The 22,390-nt window shown below is 38.7% G+C and overlaps 1 protein-coding gene across 3 annotated transcripts in view; it reads right to left on the reverse strand.

Annotated features, from left to right (window-relative positions):
- Positions 1-2,619: 2,619 nt before the first annotated feature.
- LOC131462675 (cell adhesion molecule 2-like) overlaps positions 2,620-22,390 on the reverse strand; it is a 175,028-nt gene continuing 155,257 nt past the window's right edge. For 2 of the 3 annotated variants that reach the window (XM_058634097.1, XM_058634095.1), the window contains 6 exons: positions 13,825-13,983; positions 13,405-13,495; positions 12,399-12,577; positions 6,584-6,610; positions 3,912-4,034; positions 2,620-3,052 (listed from right to left, as the gene is read on the reverse strand). In XM_058634097.1, the coding sequence (XP_058490080.1) occupies positions 2,934-3,052; positions 3,912-4,034; positions 6,584-6,610; positions 12,399-12,577; positions 13,405-13,495; positions 13,825-13,983 (698 nt within the window). In that variant the 3' untranslated portion in view covers positions 2,620-2,933. The remainder of the gene's footprint in view (positions 3,053-3,911; positions 4,035-6,583; positions 6,611-12,398; positions 12,578-13,404; positions 13,496-13,824; positions 13,984-22,390) is intronic. The other variant, XM_058634096.1, reaches the window with a different exon arrangement.

Here is a 22,390-nt window from a genome sequence, read left to right on the forward strand (position 1 = left end):
TTATGTTTTCATTGGTTTGGGTTTATCTGTAAGATTGTTCATCTGTCCACAGTTTTTGGAGTAATCTGATTTCCCGGTAAAATTCAGTGACGACGTCTCGAAATGTCAAATTTGTCTGAAATTTAAATTTATAAGCAAGTCAAGTTTTATACAGATCCCGGAAGTCTTCTGGATCCAGAGAATCCAAATATAAAAAAAGCCTTGGCAGAGATCTGCGCTCTCTGAGTGCTCATTTGTGCATATAATTTTTACTTTCTCTTGTCATATGTAATTATTTAACTATTTAATTTGTGTCTTACTGGTGTTTTTTATATTTGTCATATATAAAACAGAGACTCCCTCAACCAGAGTTTGTATTTTGGCTTTTGTGACCTCAGTGACCTCAGCAGTTACATATGTTCCAGCAAACATTGACCCTCACATGGCACAGGCTTTACAAAATGCTTTTTGGTCTCCTTATGTGTTGTCAAGTCAAACATATGAATCATATTATATCACATTTTTAGTAGTGATATAAAGTAGCAATAATTGTGCAGAAGTCACAAAATTAGACCGTTTTTCTTTTCTTTTTGTTCATAAAAACCAGCCAAGCGAACATTGAATTGTGACGTATTTCCAAATTTCCAAATTTTTTGCATAAGATTGCCTCCGTTGTGCTGAAAAAAGGATGTAAGACACTCGCACTTGCACATTCTTATAGCCTCTGTATATACTGTTTAAACATAGTCATGGAAGTTATGGCTACCACATGGCACCATTCTTTTTGAGGGACTTTGGCATTCCATGCAAGCACAAACCCGATCACGACAAAAAGCTCATTTTCAAGTTGTTCATATTTTAATCTGTACTTTTTTTCTTCTCTCTTTTTCTTTTTTTTTGTACAGTGGCATAGTTGAAAATTGAATACTCAATACTGAGGGGAAAAAAAAGCAAAACCTCACACATCCCCCATAAAAAGCAAATTAATTACAGCGATTAAAACTTTGTACAAAATGAGTTATTTATATAGCATCATATTGAACAAACAAAATAACATGTATGAGCATTGGCAATGAGGTTCAATGTCTTTGATACAGTGGCTATTTACAGTGAGGGGATGTCTGATTCACCAATGCCTCAACATGTCATTAGTACTGTTTGCAGCAAACTCAAAGGCCATAATGGTGATCCTTATATTGTTTTTTTTATGACAGGTTTGAGAATTAAAAAAAAGTTAATGTCAGACAACTACTTCAGTAATAACAGCAATAATATCAATCAATATAGCATTATATAATAAATGTCAATCAATCATAATAACAAATACATATATTCTGACCAGATTTTTTTCAGTTTTTTTCTTTTTTTTTTTCCACTTTTCAGCAATTAAGCAATGAGAATCCCTGTTTGAAAAGAAACGTCGTTAAAAGTGCGAAAACAACTTCATCAAAGTGACCGTAACTGACGTGATGTTGTGAAATTAAAATGCTATAATCAGTGTCTTTTCCTTTTTCATGAATTAAATTGAATACTTACACAATATTTACATACCTTATGGCAAAAAACACCTCTTGTTAGATTCATGGGGAACAGAAAAAAGACCTGTGGATTATTCCAACTACTGTATATGCTAATATACAAATCGTTATGTGCCAGGGATCCAAAGATTCAACAATATTGGTCACCAGTATTCACGTTGGCAAAGTATTTTACAGCAATATCCACACATTGAGCATAGTTGTTCAATAAAAGTCAACATAAATAAGGTTCCACTCAGTCAGTTTGGATCTTATACTGTATCAAACCCCCCCACCCCAAGAAAAAAAAATTTCCGAACCAAAGACGATAACTGAACTCTTACAGCGTAGTGAAGTATTCATCGTGTGTCTGACACCATCTCTCCATCTAGACTCGTAATTGAATCCTGAGACAGCTGATGTGTTTTACCCTCTGTTAGTCCTCAGACTTTGTGCTTTAATTTTCTGACTCGTTCTCCCCGTTGGTTCAAATGAACAGCATGGGTTAAAAAACTGGAGAAAGTAAATCGATGCGGGCATTATACAGACGGACGCTAAAAGGGACGTGGATTCCACCTCGAGACAATCACAACGATTGTGCTTCTACGTACTGTCTGCTTCGTGATACTGTTAACAATAGTATGGCTGTCGTCGGGGGGGGGGGGGGGGGGTAAACTCCATGGCAACATTCAAAACCATCCAGTACATACAAAATACTTTATAATGTTTGATAAATCCGTCTCCACCTACATTCACCTCTCCCTTTCCCAACCACATGAGGGGACTATGGTGGCCATTAAATATCAGAAAGGATGTTGCTCTTACTTCTTTGTGTAGTAACCTTCAATTTTAAAACATGAAACTCCAGCTGCTTTTTCTGTCCATCAGCACAAGGTGGAAAGCCTCTGAAAAGCAAGATCCTTGCCATAACTACACATATAAAAGGTTCATTCTAAGGCTCTGAAAACCAAACAATCTCCGTTTGAAAGCAATTATACCCTTAAACATACTTAGGCCTGTTCAACTTGTTCAAATAAACCTCCAAAATGTCACACACCGGACCTTAGATACAAGTGGCTCTTATAGTGGAACAGTTTGAAAAGCTAAGCACATTTCTTTTGAATGAATGAATGAATGAATGAAACAAAATCTGAGTATAGCGATAAAGGAAAGCAGGAAAAAATATACAGCATTTAGGCACTGTAAAAACAAAATGGACAAAATCCAGTCGCATCATGGGACACACGTGATTACAAAAGGAGAAGGCTAACTCTTCAGCAAATGCTTTGATAAACAAGCTTTAACTGAGCATGAACTTTCTGTAGCAGACCAAATTATGTAACGTGAATATTAAGTAAAACGTGTGATGCAGTGAGGCAGTTGAAAATTGCATGTTTGCTGTCGTTCGAAAACACAAAACGAGAAGGGCCCAGAAGTCTAAATGAAGTACTCTTTCTTTTCCTCTGCGTGCACGTGGTTTCCCTCGGCGTTGATGATGGCTGTGTCTGCGTCCGGGGCGTCCTCTGCTCCTTTGGCCTCATGCGTTAGATATGTGCCTGTGGACACACAGTGAGCCACAGCAAGTGAGATATGACACAGACATAAACTGTACAAACCCCAATGCAAGAACATTCAGGACACTTTCTTACACAGTTTCCATATAATACCCGAGGGCTTGATGTCCACACACATTCAGCAGCGGAGATTTACTCGACTCCGAGACACTGTCTTTGAGCCACGACTTATCCTTGCTTGCAAACACAAAGCCTTCCTTTGGTGGATGTTTTTTAATAGCTACATTTTATACTCGCACGTTACCACTCCACCTGGAAATGGTGAAACTTTTCAAAACAGAATTACTTGTGTAAAGTACGCACTTTCACACTGCACTTTTGTAAGTGGACCAAACCGTTGTTACAACAGCTGCTTGTTTGGGGCCGTATTTCCTGAAACCAGCACTGATCCTTCATTTCGCCGGCTCGTTCACCACAAAACCAAATAATGGAGCGACACCAAATTCATGCAGTCTTTCTGTTTCTACTTTGGTGTTCAAACCTTAATGGTTTTTCCCAAGAAGCTGCCCAGCTTTGGTTCACTTCCTCTCTTTGCTTCACTGGATCAGTCCGTTTTGCATTTCCCACTGTAAGCGAACTGCACCAGGCTTCCCTTGCAATCAAATCGAGACCCAAGTTTTGTCCGCACCAGAGTTCGGATGAGCTTTCAAACCTGCCCAAACAAAGCGGACTATCTGGTGCGGACCAAACAGCTCTGGTGTGAAAGAGCCCTGAATTTGTCAGGTTGTAAGTGATTCAAGAAACTACATTATTGCATTTTGAGAAAGCAGCCTCAACTTTCCTGCAAATGGGGTTTGTACATTCTCTGCAGGCAAGTACATCATTCATTGACCTCTTTTACCTTTATGTCTGGCCAGATATCTCCCAAGAACGATTATCAAGCACAAGGTGATGAACACCACGACGGCAACGACGCCCCCGATTAAAGCGTGGTCAGGTCCGTGTTGTCCCAGAGCATTTGGATCTGAAATGAGCCAGAGAGGGACGGAGGGGGAAACGAGGAGGGATAACATCAACACCTGCAGTCTCATGCAGCTGTACACACTTATTAAGCAGCCATGGACATATTTTTGTTTCTGCAATTATCCCTGGAAAAAGAAAATTCCAGATGCCACATTTACATGTGTGAACAAAGCACAACAGCCCCCCCCCCCCCCCCCCCCCAAATGAGTCTATGGCATATTTAGTACGACCTAAAATGGCTGCTTTGATGTGCTGTAATTGATGTATAAAAGAAGTAATCATAGGAAATACCGCAAATCTCTGTGCGGTTCAAAAATGTGTTGTTGGCAACAGCAAAAGTGAAGTCTAGGCTCTGAGGAATATTTTTTCCTCTTTTTTTTGCCAGTCTCTCTCTCTCTCTCGATACACATGCACACGCGCGCACACACACACACACACACACCATGTTGTGTTTTCTCATCGCCACATTCTGTTTTTGTCTTTTTAGAATAACAGTTATTTAACATGAGGCGTCCGGGCAGGGAGAGCAAGCTGAAGGTTCCCCAGGCAGGAGCATGCCTTTGTGTCAGTTGTGTAATAACCCCTTAAGTGGCTGTGTCTTTACTGTGCTCTCATTATCTCAAGCTGATGAATGGCCGTGGCTTGTGCTCAGTTTTGCAAAGTGACCCTGGGAAAATGACGACGGGGATGTTCCTGCAAACCTCGTTATGCTGCTCTCTTAACAGAATGCAACCCGCATTTTCAGTAACCCACAGGGACGGACGGTAAAAATGAAAAAAAAAAAAAGAAAAAGAAAAAGAGAAAAAAGGGGGGGATGGATTGAGAAACATGCAGCTTAAATCCATGCAGAATGGAACCACAACTGTTTTATCGGGGATTCGCAGGCAGGCGCTTTCTAACTTCGAAGCTAATAACCATTACAACAACTGCAGTCACTCGACTTTGGTTCATGTGTCGATGGATATAATGATTTTTACAGGTGTTCCGCAGTCAACGGGAGCATCATTTTCACATCACACTTGGCACGACACGCTGAACAGCTTGTGAGTAAATGACCATTAAGTATTTGTACTTTCTGAGCGTTAATTTACATGTAAATATATGGACTGTTCACAAGTCAATCCTGGAACAAACTGAGAGGCAACATTTCAAATCAATATGGTGGTAAATATATATAAAAAAACTAAGGTGACACTTGAGATACTTTGTCCTTGAAGGAAACTTTTAGGAGACATTTTAGCAGCACACAGGAACCTCAATGACTCAGTTTGCCACATTTAACCTGATCTGGTGTTTAGTTACATTACTGAGGCAACATGAACCGACTCCAAGTACAAATTTAAGAAACATGATCACAACAACACACGCACACAGGTCTACTAAGGACACTGCATTGACTTCCATTCATTTGGACAACTTCACAGGTTCCTTATAAATGAGGTTCTGCCTCATTAGGACCAGGTTTTGGTCTCCATGAGTCCTGACAAGCTCACAAAGAACACACACACACACGTACCTCAAAATAGTACCAGACAATTCAGTGTTTTCGAATTGGAAACCCAGTGTGAAACAATATACTAAATAATTCTCTACTAGTTGAAGGGACAGTTTTTAGAGGGTGTTTATATGAGGTATTGACTTATTATCAACACTGAGAGACATTATTTCATTTGGTAAATAAATCAAAACTTAACAATTACCAATTTAAGTTAATACATCAAGAAGTTTGTAAATGTTTGCCGCACCAAATAGAGAAACTGTGTGTTGCTGAGGTACATCCAAACAAAGGATTTAAAACACTCAAAACACAACAAAATATGATATTTTAACCGTAGTAAAAAAGTAGTTGAACTCAAATTTCTCTATGGACCTCGTGAGGTTGAGAGAGCAGATTATAAGCTTAATTTTTCTGCTGTAAACGTTGTCTCATGGTGAGGGAAAGAGTGCAGAAGATATTCTTCCAATATTCTAGACCTAAGCAGGCATATTTATTGATTACTCATACAAGTGCACGTCATGTACATGTATTAATGCTCCACCACAGTTTTAAATCCACACCACAACGAATACTAAACTGAAAATGGTCAAACAAAATCCAATCACAATCACTAATCTGTTCAGCCCTGCCTTGAAAAAACGTTTTTTTCAATAACTGTGTGATCAGAAATTTGACAGACTCGACTCCCCACTGAGATGTTGGCTTGTTCCCTTCCATTTCTGTTGCACTCGCATGATCTAAAAATCAAATGTTTACACACTGGCACAAACACAATCTCCAGCCCAGCATCACTCGGATCGCACAATGAAATAGATGTTCTGAAACAAAAAGAAGCAAAAAAAAAAAAACATACTGTGTGATAACGTATGCAGCCTTTGACATGGCTAGAGTGGGAAACAACAGGCGGCTGGCATCAGTAGAGTGAGCGTCCATGCATGGTGACGGCTTGGCTCATGCTGGGCAGAGGCCGGGGTGGTGTCTTGACCCAGATCCAGATCCAGCATCACACACTGTGAATCTGGCTTGCAATGATCATCTAGTGGGATATTTACCTGTCGTAGGCCCTGGAAAGTCTTTGGCTGTTGCCATGGTTGCAGACAGTGACAGCAGTAAAGGAAGACGAGGGGGGGGGGGGGGAGGGGGACAACACCATGTGATAAAAAAAATATGACCACAAGGTTCAAAAGGAAACATGTGAAATTAGCGTGGTTTGTTGGTGAATAAAGAACCTCAAACTTTAGCCTGTGGAGGGCAGCATTGCACCTCACAGAGCACACAGCCTGCCAAAAAATATTAGCAGAAGAAGAAGAAGAAGAAGAAGAAGAAGAAGGAGCATGGTTTGTTGTTTTTCTGGCTTTTTACTTTTGCAGTACATTGTGCAGAAGTAATGCAAAAGTGAAAGCTCCTCGCCAAACACGGAGACCGGGAGAGGAACACAAGCAAGGACAAGGACAACATGAACTTCCTGCACATATGGGTCGGTGCACTAAAAGTCATGGCATATTTTACTGTACATGTGTTATTCCATTAAACATTGTCCTTTACAAGGTGGAATCATAGACCTTAAAGACCTAAAAAGGACACTAAAGGAAAAATGAGAAAATGTGTTTTGGGATTTTGTGTGGAAAGAACCCTTGAGAGCACTTTTAAAACCTTTTAAAACAAACAAGTAAAATTATCATCATTATTATTATTGTTATTATTATTATTATTATTATACCTGCATTTGTGTGTTCAGTCCATGATGAAAGATAACTACAGAAATACTGCCAAATAACAAAAGTGGCTTTGAAAAGTCATAATATTGTATTATTTTGAATGTCCTACTTTGTTTGTAGTGAAATAAAGATCTACATGAGAGTAAACATGGAAGTAAACAACACACAGCTGCAGAAACACTGACACAAAGTCAGATTTGCAAATAACAAGGAAGGAAAAGCATAGAACGCGACCAACTCTGGTGATAGAACTCCCAAATGAACTTGTACTTCATTTTTGTTTGTTTGTGAGAAAACACTGCGAGGGCTGATTATCAGAACCAAATGCATCCATCAACCTAAGCAGCATCGATGTTTTCTAACAGAGCATCAAAGCTATTTTGGCCGTTAAAGCCAGCCACTTAGCATATTTTACCTGCAGAGTGCTCTTGTGGCTCAGTATGACAAAGTCATACAAAAACACAACAACACTGTGGAGAGTAAACCCATGACACAGTGCTTTTCTGCTATTTTCGCTTTCTGCTCGTGCAAAGATTCATACAGATACTGAAGATATTGGTTTTTTTTGTTTTTTTTTCAAAAATGCATTAACCTCATGTGGTCACTTAATCTGCAATGTCTATTTATTGTCATTTTCCAAAAATAACTCAAATCGGCAAGAGTAACACAATGCTGGTAGTGCAGTGGTGCTGTGTATAAAAATGGAAACAGGCAGAGTGTTGAATTCATCCAGAAATCGATGTTATTTTCTGTTTCAAAGCCTGAGCTGTTCGCTCATCAATCATCAAGTGTGTGTTCAGTGTCATGTCGGTGAGTGCACGGAGCACTGAGGCGAGAGCATGGGGGAAAGGGATGCGAGCGTACCTGCGAACAGAGCCGTGACTGCCTAAGCCCGATGTGGGAATGTTAGCAGACTGGAAGAATGGAGGTGGGGGAGCTGTAGGATGGAGGCGGTATAAGGTGATGACATCTGCTAAATGAAAACAGGAACAGCAAGCAGCAAAAACGAAGAGGTATCCATGGGGGACAGGCTCAACGTGAAGAAAAACTTATAGAAAAATCTAAAGGCACAAATGAATGGTGGCGTGTGGCTGCCCGCAGCTGGTTAAATCCGCTCTTTTAGCTCAGTGACTAGAAAAAAAAAATAAGATATGCACAAATGATAAAACACAAAAGTTGCTGATGACTCAAGCTCTGAAAGAGGGAAATGTCTCCGAAATATCTGTGGGCAAACGGTGAGTCATACATGGAGGACTCACATTCTTCACATCTGTTAAATGTTCATGCAGCTGATGAACGGCGGGCAAATGGGCTGCACACAGACAGTCTAACGCCTTATCCACATGAAAACACGACTTTTCCTGGATGATCTTTTACGTTCTTAAAAAAAAAAACGTTTCTGTAAACATGGCATCATTTAAAAAAAAGAAAAGAGTCTCTGTATGTGGTGCTGAAACGCTGCCACAGAAAATCCAAGAAGAAGACAACAAAGATTGTGACAGCGAACGCAAGAGGTGGGACTATGACGTCATTGTTATGCAGAAAGAGTGACATATGGAGATTTTTTCAATCATTTTCCAAAAAAATAGCATTGCAGAACTCCCAAAATGCCAATTCCATTAATTTTTTGACATTCTTCCTATGGGGAACCAGAGTAAGGGTAGAGTACGGGTGGAGCTAGACCCAGAACAGTCAGCTGATTGGGAGCGACAGATAATCGCCACTCCCTTCAACACCTGCAGTCTATTCTCATACAAAGTTTGATGTCTTGTTGAGACAAACAGCCACAAACCGAGCAGGAAAAAAGATGTCACGTTTGATGTCGTTTGTTGTCGGGACACCGGTACGACGCCACGCTATGTAGCTCGCCGACACGGCCATCGGGCACACTGCACACCAAAGGTAAAAGGTACTGTTCTTAGTCAAAAAGCAAAGTGAACCGTACGATGATGGAACCACAGCTCATGTGTCATGCTTTTTGAGGTGAAGATGTACAATAAAAAGGAGTGAAATCTGAGGTTAAAATGTAAGAAACAGGCCTCGGGAATCAGACACAGACATTTCTCAGCAGCTGTGTTTAACCAAACTACTATCTGTTACCATCTCGCCATCGTCCTCCGACAGAGTAATTATCATGTATGGTGTTCCCTCGCTTTATTTAATACAGTGCATCATGGAGAATAATTTGGAGGAGCTGATAAATTGCGGTGGGGCGATAACATTTATTGCTTCGCAGCTCTCCTGTCATTAGCAAATTAGGCTAAGAGGCTGAAATGATGCAAAGAGACCCGGTAAGTATTTCTGCCACAGACGCAGACATAATGGCGCTGAAGAACAACTGTCATCATCAGGGAGACTAGCTCGTCTCTCACATCTCCTACCTGCTCCTCTCAATCTTTCATCCTCACCTGCTAACCAGGATCTTTGTGTTTGCCGAGCGTAATCAGTTTCGCTATTTCTCTCCTTAATCCCACAAAGAGGGAGATATGGTGCATTTCTAACAGGCCAGGTTCAACAAATTTGAATTATATATCACGTTAAATAATGCAGAAATCCTCCTGGCTGTAAACTGAGAGGGAAATACGGCACATGGCACAGAGATATGACATGTGACACTCTTTATTACAGCTACAGCTTTATTTTTATCTTTCATTCTGTAATATAGTTTGGGGGAAATAGTTGAAATATATCCAAATAAGAGGAATATTCCTGAGCACTTCAATAGTTATTTTAAAGCCATTCTTATTCAACTCAACCTTAAGAAAACCTTAAGATTTAGCGTGCACATAATATTACATACTGTATTTTTTTGTAACTGTAATGGTTTTGAATCAAGGCATATTATCTTTTGTATTATTCAGTGAAATCTCACATTTAGGAATTTCTGCCTCTTCCTATCTACGTTTTTTTAAAGCTTTGTCATTTTTGTGTGTGTGTATTTTGTTGTGCAAAATAAATCACATCAAAAATGATATGGACTAGGCTGACATGGCTGCCTCACCCTGTTCACGGAGCATACTGTAAGAAACGACAAAGATAACAAAAGCTGAAAGGACGAATGTGTCATCCTCCATTTCTCTCCATTTTCTCCAATGAAAGGTCCCCCCCCCCCTCCACGAAAGCCGCCCGCCTTTAAATCTGAACAAAATTGCTGCTGTGCATCGCGTAACTGCTTGTAAGCTCGAACTGTGATAAGTCACTCCCCGACCAAACCGCACTCTCGTGTGGGACTGTTTAATAAGCAGAAAAATGGAAACATATTCGTATTTTTCTCTCCTTGTTCTGTACTTTCACTTGGTCGTGTTTGATAGACATTACAAACATGCACTGTGAAGTCCTTAATGATGCGTTTCCTGCAACATACTGTCTTTATTCCCTCCACGGATTAACTTATCTCTCCTTCAGGCTGTGTACTTGGAAGCCGACTTCTGCCTCCTTGACACTTTTCCCCCAGTTTCCTCGCGGGGAAACTCCAAAGGCTAAAAAGTAATATATACGGTACTATAATGTGTAAAACAGTGACGTTATCTTTCTCAGTGACAAAGCACAGTTGGGAAGTGAAAACAACACAAGGCTTATGCTATTCAACTATATATATGAGCTGTACTCTATTTAACTACTAATGACTATTTATTTTCTTTGTATTCACATACTATTACATTTAAGTTTGAATTAGATGTATTTTCACAGTGTTGCCACTTATTGAAGCCACCTTTAACTCTATTTCACTATATTCTTTTTTGCTGATAGTAAGCAAATACAGAGAAACATCATATCCAGATGACATTATATTATAATAAGTATCATTATTGTGTATTTAAATGTTTTATCACAAAAAAAGTATATTTACCACATGACGTTGAATTTTAAAGCTCTTTATCCTCACACTTTGCATTACATTAAAGTAACAGTACGTCAATAACCTTGTAATATGAAAAGGTAATATCGTGTTAATGTCATCTTATTCCCAGTGCAATTTCCCGCTTTGTAATATTAAGGCTAACAGTGTGGAAATGAGCAGATATGTATGTAATATGCAGGCAATAAGAATTACTACTGTGTAAAACCTGGTCATGAAAATGAACGAGTAATTATCATAATATAAAATTGAAATCCATCCTCCTTTATGTGCACATTTTCATTATTATTACCGAGCTATTACTTGGTGATTACTAATGAGTTGTATTATGACAATATTACTACCATAGGCATTTCTATTGTGTGTTGTAAAGCTCTGTTGGTTACCATTCATTCCAGTGCAGTATGTGTGTTAAACTCAGGGTATATATATATATATATATATATATATATATATATATATATATATATATATATATGTATTCAAATGATGTGCAATATCATCCTAAATATTTCATCATGATTAATTATCAAGATATAATTCTAATTTGTCTTTTTTTTTTTTTCACTTGACCGCCCCCCCGGCCCCCCGGCCCCCCCTGCTGACCAGACTTGTTAAGTGCACTGGCCCCTGTGGTAAACTATTAAACAGTGTTGACTTACCTCAGTGGTCCATCAACATGAAAACCATGCTCCTCTACATTATTTATTATTTTAAGTGTTACAGAACTGCGGTGGACATGCAGAGGAGAGCTGTCAAATCAACTTGCTCTTAAGTGGCACTGTTACATAATATATGTATGTATATATACATATACATACACAGGCTGCATCTTTTATGTGTTTATCCAAATTGAACTGATGCAGGTCTTTATACAAAAAAAAAAATATTCAGGGATATATGTCATTCAGGAAATCTAATTAAACACATGATTGTGGTTTTATCCACTTAAATGTTATCCATCTGTGCTTGTTTATTCCTCAGAGGGATGAGGGTGAAACTAATAAATGAATCACAAGTGGACAACTTGAATGATTGGATTCACTCAGTCTACAGTCTGGAGTCTACCTGGTTATTAAGAGCTTGCAATTAAACACATCTTTGGACAGACAGACATTGTTATTCTAATTGTTCATATGTATGCTATATTAGAATTGGATCTGTTGTTTTGCATTATGACACTGTTTTCTTTAAATACGGATGTATTTTGTGTCTTTGTAAAGAACATCAGCCATCTTCTAGTCAACACACAACACAGAAGTGCACTAACTCCTACTGAGTTATACCCACCATATACAAACAGTACATATTCAGCACTGCTCGTCCCCAGGGGGTTGCTCGCCTCGCAGCGATATGTGCCGTTGTCTGTTTTGTTTAGCGTGGTGATGGTTAACTCTCTGCCCTCCACGATCATGCGCTCAATGTCAGGCAGCTCTCCTCCGTCTTTAGACCACATCACCGGTTCAGGTCTAGGACAAACAAAAAAAAAAAAACCCACACAAAGCAATGAAAATATTATCTTTTTTGTGTTAAAGCTGCTTATACTGTCTTGTGTTAATAATAAAGTTGTGTGTCACTCCCTTTGAGGACAATTTGATGCAAATCTAGGTAGGCGACTTCAATATGATTCAGGGAAAGTATAGTTTTAATATTATGTGATGATATAGGGTAATACAATTTTTTGTTTAATAGTGCAGTGTGTAATTTCTGGTGACTTTTATTATTATTGTGCCTCTGCTTGGACTTAATGGAAAAATAACATTACTTGTACGCTGTGTCCTTAATCTGAAAACTGATTTTTGCCTTTTTAAGCTATTTCAAAGACATCATTCTGCAACTGTGTTATAAATATTGTTCTCCCAAGGCACAGAAACAGCCCACAACATCACAAAGCTAAAATGCTTTTGCTGAATCTTATTTACATTTATTTACAGTCTGTGCATAGAGAAGCATGTGATATATAGGATTTTTGATTGGATTCAGATTTTACATCTGTATCTGGTTCGTATCTGATCCTGTGATTTTCACCCGGTATGGGACTGGACTGTGTGTCATATCGGCTCATCCCTATTCATGAGCTTAACACAGGCCATTCATCAGTTCAATAAGAATTAGCAATTTTTCTGCCCTTGGCCCTTCCCGGGATTGTATTGTTCTTCTACAATTCTTATAACAATACAAATATTGTTATAAGAATTGTTCAACTGTTTTACCCTTTGTTAATAAATAAAACCTACAAAAAATACACTGGAGAATCACAATTACTGTTGACGTCCATGCAAAGTTTAAAACTCACATTGGGTTGCCTATGGAAACACATTCCAATTTGAAGTACTGCCCTTCCTGTGGAATTATCAAAGAATGTATAATCTCCAGCTGCGGAGCATCTGTGGAAGAAAGACAAAAGATTTAAAAAAAAACACAATGCCATGACAGCAATATGTGATAAAGGTTTTATCTTTACCACCAACAAAGTACAACAGCAGTTAACTCTTAGCCCGTTGGGCAACTTATTAGCTCTATAGCCCATATCCCTGTTCGGCTTTGGTACTAATCCCTTACCTGCAAACTAATCCTACACTAATCCTGCAGCAAATGCAAAACTTAAACCTGCGGACATAAATGTAATCTACAATCCCTGTATTTCTTCTTCTCAATGCTAATCTTATACATAATCTGTGTGTGTGTGTGTGTGAGAGAGAGAGATGGCACTCACAGTGGACCTCCAGAACCTCTGTGGTCATGTAGGGGTTGGACAGGGACACATGCTCCACACTACAGGTGTAGGCGATGCCGTCTTCTCGTCTGTCCACCTGGAACTGGAGGCTGCTCCTCACTGTGAAGGATTTACCTGTGGCATTTATCTCTTTTGTACCTATGAAGTCAGACCATGAGCAACAAGAGCGGAATGTATGTGTTAATTATAAATATCTCAGGACAACAGTTCTGGATGTTATGGAAGTTATCATTAAAAAAAAGGGGCTTATTAAAACATTTTTTCATGAAGTCAATTTTGTAAATGATGAACCCATTTAGAGGAAAAAAGACTGACATCTGATATTTGTAACTAAAACTGTCATGGTGTCTGTCAGATTGCAAATCTCAAGGCTTCAAAACAGGAGTGTGTGTCTCTGTCTGGTCAGTATTTGTAGACCCACACCTGAATAATCTGAAATATCTCTTTAATTGTGGCCTAAAATCTTCAGGATTTTTGGTCCTCAACCTTTATTTAACTAGGACGTCACATTGAAATTAGAATCTCTTGCATGTGAGACCCAGATTTGGTCAATGCAATGTTTCCTTTAGTGAGCGAGTTCCCAACACATGAACTGAATTTGTAATATATGAATTTTATTGTAGACCAGTAGGCAGTTTAAAAATGTGACTATGCAAATGAGGACTTTGTGGAATTCACCTCAGACTCGCATGGAAAAAAAAGGTTAGTGCAGAGAAAAGCAGAAATTTGCTCATATGTTAAATAAAACCCAGAGAAACATGAAATTTTGCTTTTCAGAGAGCTGCAGTGTTGCTGTTGTTTTCCTCGGCATCTCCTTTGAGGGATAGAATGCTTGGCCTTTGAAAGTCAAGTCAAAGTAGTGTGGATAGAAAGCGGGAGAGCAGTATGAGAGTTGACTCGGTTGGTTGGGCGTGTTTGCTCCTTCAGGACCGTCTATCAAACATCCCAGCCAACACAAACAGGCAACACACTCCCCCAACAGCATGAGGTAGGTTTCCATAGTTGTAGTCACACTTGCTTTTTTCATGACTTTGTCTTAGTTCCCAAACAAAAACACACACCTAAATGTAATGTAATGCAATTCCATCTACATTAGACATTATTGAATTTGAAACTGCACATATTGCTTTCTAATTTGTTGCTACTTGATTAAACTTTGGCTAAAACATAAGCCAGTGCCTTAATTTCAGGTCCTTAAGAGGAAACTTTTTAAGGGGATTTAGCATGGTTTATTTGCAGACAATAAATAACTACCCACATGTACAGTATGCTTGTTTAAGTGTGAGGCAAGGGCCTTGCTTTACACAGACCGCCATTTTGAGCCAACAGCTTTAAAAAATCCAACCCCCTTCAGCTGGAGTGACACCAAATGTATGCACTCTTGGAGTTTCTGTATTTACTTTGGTGTTCAAACCTAATTGTTGTTTCCACAAGAAGCTGCCCAGTATAAGAGCAAGCTATCCTCACTTCCTCTCTTTGGTTCACTTGCATGCAAACTGAGGTCATTTTCACACCTAATAGTCTTTGTACACTGTTCTTTAAACATCAAGACTGATTGCGACATGTGCAGATGATGTCATAATGTACAAGCTTCACGGTTAATGAAATCAAGAACCCAAAAACTAACTCAAATAATCTGACAAAGGAGATGTTTTCAAATAAAACCCAAAGAAAACAATACACTTTAAACACGAGGAGCTGGAAAAAAAACTGGCTCCAGAGACCAGAACTCATGCAACATTAGGAACTAACAGGGTGAAGTGAACAGAATGAACTGACAAAAACACTGGGGAGCACAGAGACTAAATACACTAGGGAGGGCGGGGCTAATCAACCACAGGTGACACTAATAAGACACAGGTGAATCACATTAGGGCAGAGCAGACAATTAGGAGGAAAGACAGGACAGACAGAAAACCAGAAACAATTGACTAAAAAAAAAAACCATGGTTAAGAAAAAGAAAAAAAACACCACAACAACAAACAAGTCTAAACAGAATATTGTCCAACAGAAAGCGCCTGGAAAAACCCAGGGGTCATGACAACAAGATGTAACAACACAGAGAGGGAAAGTCAACTGTGAAGCAGACAAGTTTGCAGCAGTGACACGGAGGAAGAAAAAGAACCGGGGAACATTGCCAACAACAACAGAAGAGATTCGGAGAAGCGAGGCATTCCCCAATGTTGTGCTTGTTAATAATGAAGAAACATTTCCTAAAACAAGAGGAATCATGTGCCATACACTTGCTTACTTTTCACTTGAGTAGTTGAAGCTGTACTCCTGGTTTTATCTGCCTTCTTTTACACATGTATCTGCAGCTTGACTTAAATAAATAATGTCACTAATGTTGTAACCTCAAAGGAAAACAGCCAAAATGAGGCAAACACAACCAAGAAAGGAAAAAAAATATCTCTGTCATCCAGTGTAAACCAGAATCAGTTAATACATTCACATGCACTCGCTCTATTCCTTCACCCAACACATGCATCACATGAATTGTTCTACCACTCATTCGGTTAAATACTAAAAGCCTCTCCGCAATGAAACCCCGATGACCCATATCAACACCACCATCATCATTTTGGGCCAATATATTCCATTTGTTCCACTCAACTGAATCTCTTTGAGTCTGTCTTGTACAGGAAGATTAACATTTCATTGCACTCCACTTCATCTTCTATTACTGCTACTTCTACACAAGCTCTTCTTTTTTTTAGGAGGGCAGATTTAATAGCTTTGTCTTTCTTTTGTTACCATAAAATAAATCCACCTTTAAAACAAACAAAAAAAGGACGGAATTTAGTCCTCAATTTGATTCCTGTTGTACTGAAAGTGGGAAAAGTTCATAATGCTGCCCTCACATTTTCGTGTAGATGGGTTAGTATGTATAATGTCTTCTTCTTCTCCATTTTCGGTCTAGCAGCGTTACAGCGCCACTTAAAGGACTGGCATATGTACTACAGCGTTTCAAATCGTTTTGAAAACAACAAAGAAAAAGATTGTTCTGTTTCCGTGTGGATAAGAGCTTATTTGAATTTAGTTTTAAAAGCTTTTGCATTTCCATTCTGGTTTTTCATTATGTTCTATATAATCCATATTGTTACTCTTATTGCAGAGTTAATTAAAGATATAAAAGCTTTAAAGCACAAAATACATTAAATACAGACAATTTATAAAGAAAAGAGAAGATAAAAATAAAATACAATTACACAAGTTAGAAAACATCAGCCTCCTTCTCTTTGCTCCTGACCAAACTAAACTCAGGTTAATAGACCTTTTTTCCCCCGAAGCGCTCAAACAGCCCATAAGACTATAGATGAAATTTCTTACAATGACAAACCAGGTCACACACAATTACACACTTACAAACATTTAACTAGCACTGCACCATGTTTGTAGTTAAAGAAACAAACGCATGCCATCTTTATAGGCCACATTAAGTCTCTGCCTGCTACCCTTTTCCATTAGAGCACCACAGATGGGCAGTATATAGCAGGGTAACAATGCTTTAAATAAAGCTACGTCACATCAAAAGAGCACATGCTAACTTCACTAACAAGCATATAAACCTGAACATACAAGGTTACATTAATCAATGGAGTCGTTTGTTTGCATGAGAGAGAAAACAAACTACATCCAACCTCACAGGAAATGCCACTCACGTCAACTAATGCATTTAAAATGAGGAAATTTGAGGGGTAAAAAACACCCAACTTCAAACATCACCTATCTTCTGAGCAAACTGGAAAGTCAGAGGTCTTGCGTTTTGCCCTGCAGGACGTAAGGAGGGGTAGGAAGTGTCTCTGTGGCATCAAACCAAATGTCTCCAGCTTTCCTCTCATTTGCCAAGTTGCCTGCAGCATTAGAGCAACCACAGTGAGGCTTGCGAGTCTTTAAAGGCAGTCGCTAGCATCGCCAGAGAGCATGCAGAGGCAGCTTTCTCCAGGAACGGGAATATGCCCATGGTGCACCTGCTTTGAACCAGATCCCCAAGAAATAAGCGGATCAGCATTCACACAGCTGGAGGGGGCCACTTCTGGAATCAGCTCCTTAGTGTGTGTGTGTGTGTGTGTGTTTTAACAAGCACGAGACTCAGTGGCAGCATAAGATTTTCTTTAAAGATCTAGATAGTGTAATATTACAGCAGCTCAGGCATAATAAATATAGACCGTTGTTAATGTTAATGTTAATGTTAATTAGGTCAAATTGTCTTTAAAATAACAAAGTGCACACTAATTTCAGACTTATTAATTATATAAAGGCACCCAATGTGTTTTGTAACAACTGAATTTTATTATGGAGCAGAAATGTACATCCTACTGTCTGCCACCATGTTTCTGAGACATGAGTCTCTTTTGGTAACAATGTTTGTCCCTCATTGAACAGTTTGCAATGAATCTTAGGCCTAGTTCCAATGTAGGTTCTGATAAAACATCTTTGTCCTCATGAAAACATAGAAAAACCCATTGTCAAAAACTTGCGATATAACGGTAACTGTAACCAATCAGGAGTGACATAGACAAAAAACTAAACTCTGCTGGATAATCAAGAACAAACTGCATGGAAATAGAGATTTTTATAATCGAAACCCTGGCATGAGTTTTCACACATTTAACCCCACAGTTTAAATGTGTGTGAAATGCACTACATTTTCAAAAACCTGCCTGTGTGTGGACTGGGTCTTTTTTTTGGGTTTTATTTTCATACAATTCCACTAACCTTCCTGTCACTTCAGATCCTGCTTTCCACACAATCAACTTATTGTCCTCACCTGATGTTGCCTCCCCCACTTCTCCTCACCTGCTGCTCCTCCACTCATTAGTTCCACAAACAACTGTGCAGTTTCCAAGCTCTCCAGTATTCACAGTTCAGTTTTATTCTACCTGATCTGACCTTTCATCCTGTTTTTTCAAACATTGAATTTTTGACCTTGCTTTAAAACTTTCTTTCAACTGAATCCTGATTCAGTTCTTCTGTGCCAAGAGTATGTGGCATGTAAAGGATTTTTAATTAAAAAAATGGCATTTAATACCCTTAATGAACAGTTTTTCACTTTTAGTAGTTTAGTGCTTTGTATAAAGAGGTCTAATGAACATAACAAGAGATTCAGCTGCTCAGTGAGAGGAATCCTGGTTGAATTTCTGGTCGACAACAATGTGGGCACACAATCCTGAACATATATATACACACACAGCTCTATTTAAATACTAACAGGTGCTTTTAATCCAATTATTGACTTTAGTTTCCTCAGGTATGCATTCTTTTACACTGTCCTGTTACCTGTTCAGGGCCATAATTTCCCGTTATGGCTGCTGTGCAAAGACCATTTGTTTATTGTTTGATGAAATCCATTAAGGTTTGATTGCATATTTGTAAAAAAACAAAGTTACAATATTTTAATTTACAGGCGATTCATGCATTTTCACATATTGATCTTTTGATCCGAAACTTAAGAGCAAACAAATAGGCTGAGTTGTGTAGTAATGATTCCACACGCACAATAAAAATCAGAGCAAAGATGTGCGTGTTATGAGCTCAGGTGTCTCTCAGCTCATAATGTACAAACACAATATGTTTGTAGTTTGGGAAATTAATTCAATGGAACAAGGACTCACACATGTTTGTTTATCAAATAAATGCAGTTTTATTAGGTTTTTAATTTGATTTGACAATAAAAAAATGAAGGGCTTCATTTTGATATCTTGATTTGTAAAAGTGTAAAGAAAAACAAGCAGAAGCTGAAGACCATCAGTCGTCTTAAACCCAATATCCCCCCCTTGCCTTTGGGGCTGAATTGGGGCTCAATTTTAATGTTTGAATACTTTTAATTATCTTTAACTCAATTTTAAAGAGGCAAACAGATTAGTCTGCCGTAAAGATGGGAACGTGAGGGTCCATGCGTAGCTCTAAACTACAATGTTAGGGCATAAATGTGAGAAAAACACAACACATGCTGCCATATTATTCCCGTCATGTGACACATATGTAAAATTGTCTGCTCTTGTCTTAATGAATATAGCACCTGTCTGTAAAAGAAACACAAGAGCCTGGGAGTTGTTGTTTTTAAGAGTCAGTAAACAGATGTTACACAGATGAAAATAGTATAAATTTAAATGGTGCAACATGTTCATTCCAGGTATTAAACACACCACACATGTTATTGCACTTTAATGATGCCCTGTGTGACTAGGACCCTTTTTTTTTCTAATTCAAGTTAATGGCAGCAATGATTATGTTAATGTTCAACATGAGGAATTGAAGTCAAATAAGACAATCAAAGAAATACCATTTGTTCTTTTTACATTCAAAGGAGCTGACAGTTAATGTAAATGAGTCCCGGTGTGAAGGATTTCCTTTATGACATCAGCAGCGTGTCCCTCACTCTCTGCTGTCACCGAACAACAAAGCTCCGCAGCTGTACGTAGTATCACATCATTAATATCGCATAATGCAAATGTAAATAACATGTAAATGCTGCAAGTTTTCAAATTCAACCGAGTTAAATCCGTTTATCCAATAAGCGTATTCCTCGGTCATTAATCTCTTTGTTTGGCACCTTTTCTCTTCAAAAGCCAATCTGTCACACGTGTGCAATGAATCCAGAGATGGATGCGCCTAAGGAGGATTCCACCCTGAGCCTTTCTTGCTCAGGGATGAAGGCGCACGTTTGTCAGCGGCTTTTGAAGGAGCTTTAAAAATGGGATGGCACATTCAGACGGAGATACATCTGTGGGAATCTGATTTGATTTACATTTTCAAAACCATTTTCAAATCTGATTTCTGAATTAAATATGGATGTTGAAAAAAAAAGGATCTTTTTCTGGCAGTCTGGACAAGGTCATATCATTTCACCTTTGACATCCTTCCTCCTTCTACACCTGTCCTGCTTCATTAGCTCTGACCTGTGTGTCTCCTCCCACCTTTGCACCTGCAGCTCATGAATTCGTTTGTATTTAATGCTCTACATGCACACTGAAAATGCATTAACTGTATATGTGTATTGTCCACATTACCCTGGTGTTTTAGAGCCTCAGAAACAGAGGTGCTTGAATAATTCTGCTGGCTCCGTCTTTGTTTGAAAACTCCGGGGCTGAATTTTAGTAGAGATGGGCAAAGTCTGACAGCTTCAAAATGCAGATTCACTTCCTGACTGGTCCTTTTTTTTAGCCACAACTCCTTTTCCTTCTTTTCCCCCCACAGCAGAAAATAAACGGCCACAAACCTCAGTCATCAGTCAGTTTCATGGAAGGCATAAAACAAATGTTGTGTGTGCAGTGCTTTATTATCTAATTGGACATGATCTGATTGTGTTGTCTCTCTTGGTGTTGTGTATTCGACACAGACATCATTATAAATCTTTACATGAGAGAAGCTCAAAGTAGCAAGTGGTTGTGATGTCCCCCATAAGAATCTGCATCCACTTTTCGGTGTCCACTCATATGTGCTTTCATTTGCCGGTGAAGCAGACCCAAAACTAGTGATTGAGACCATTAAATCCTCAGTAAAATGTTTACTTGTTAAGTCATGTTTTATTTTTCTTCATAGTTATCAAACCCTGCTTTATTTTGAAATTCTCCCCACATTCTCTCATTGCAGACACACTTCCAGTTCTTGCTCCGGTCCTGTCCCGCCCCCCACCTGTGATTGACAGACGCACCCTAACGACTCACACCTGCTGCTTGTTAACTCACCTCCTCAGTTGTATATAAGCCCAGTTCAGATTCCACTGTTTGGCAGCTTGTCCTTTCAGTTTATTGCAACCTTTCAGCAGTTTCCTCGTGTCATAGTTCTCATGTGTATGAACATTGTTTTGGGTTTACGACTCTGCTCTGTAGCCTTGTCCTTTTGCCATGTTTGGCCTTGTGTGTCTCATGTCCTGCATCTGTCCATCATTATTATACTGATGTTATAAATCAAGGGAGAAGTAGGTTCATTTTTTGATAGACTGCAATTCAAATGGAGCTCCTTTTGAACCAGCGAAGTGGCTTTTCAGTATATTCTTATTTCCTGGCTTCAGAAGGGTCTGTGTTACAAGCACAAACCAGTGGGACCAAATTATTATTATTATGAATTTTTTTTTTTGTCTTAATGTTTTGTTTTCCCACTGATCGGAGGGGAAATATAGCAGTCTAAATGTTGTTGTTGTTTTGTCTGCTCCTTTTCAAACATGCACTATGTAATATTTAATTTGTTATCTGAATATGGTTTAAGTTGAAGAAATGCATTTATTAAGAATCTGTCTGACTGTGGCAGCATGACTCAAAAAGTAAATGACAGATTTTTATGAACTTTTCCTGATATGTAGGTCATGGCCCAAGGGAGAAATGATTACATGTTGGTGTTTTTTTCTTTTTAAATCAATCAGTTACCTTGAAAGATAGGGGAGTGATTGATGCTGTGAAAAAACTGAGCAACCTTGGCAGAGGTTTGTGCTCTCTGTGTACTTTCTCTAGTTTCTAAATTAGCCAGGATTTATGTCTATGTAGATCTGATGTAGTACTGCCATGAATCAACATCTGATATTTAAATGTTTATTTTTGCCTA

This window comes from Solea solea, chromosome 7, assembly GCF_958295425.1.
Source record: "Solea solea chromosome 7, fSolSol10.1, whole genome shotgun sequence".
NCBI classification, from domain to species: Eukaryota; Metazoa; Chordata; class Actinopteri; order Pleuronectiformes; family Soleidae; genus Solea; species Solea solea.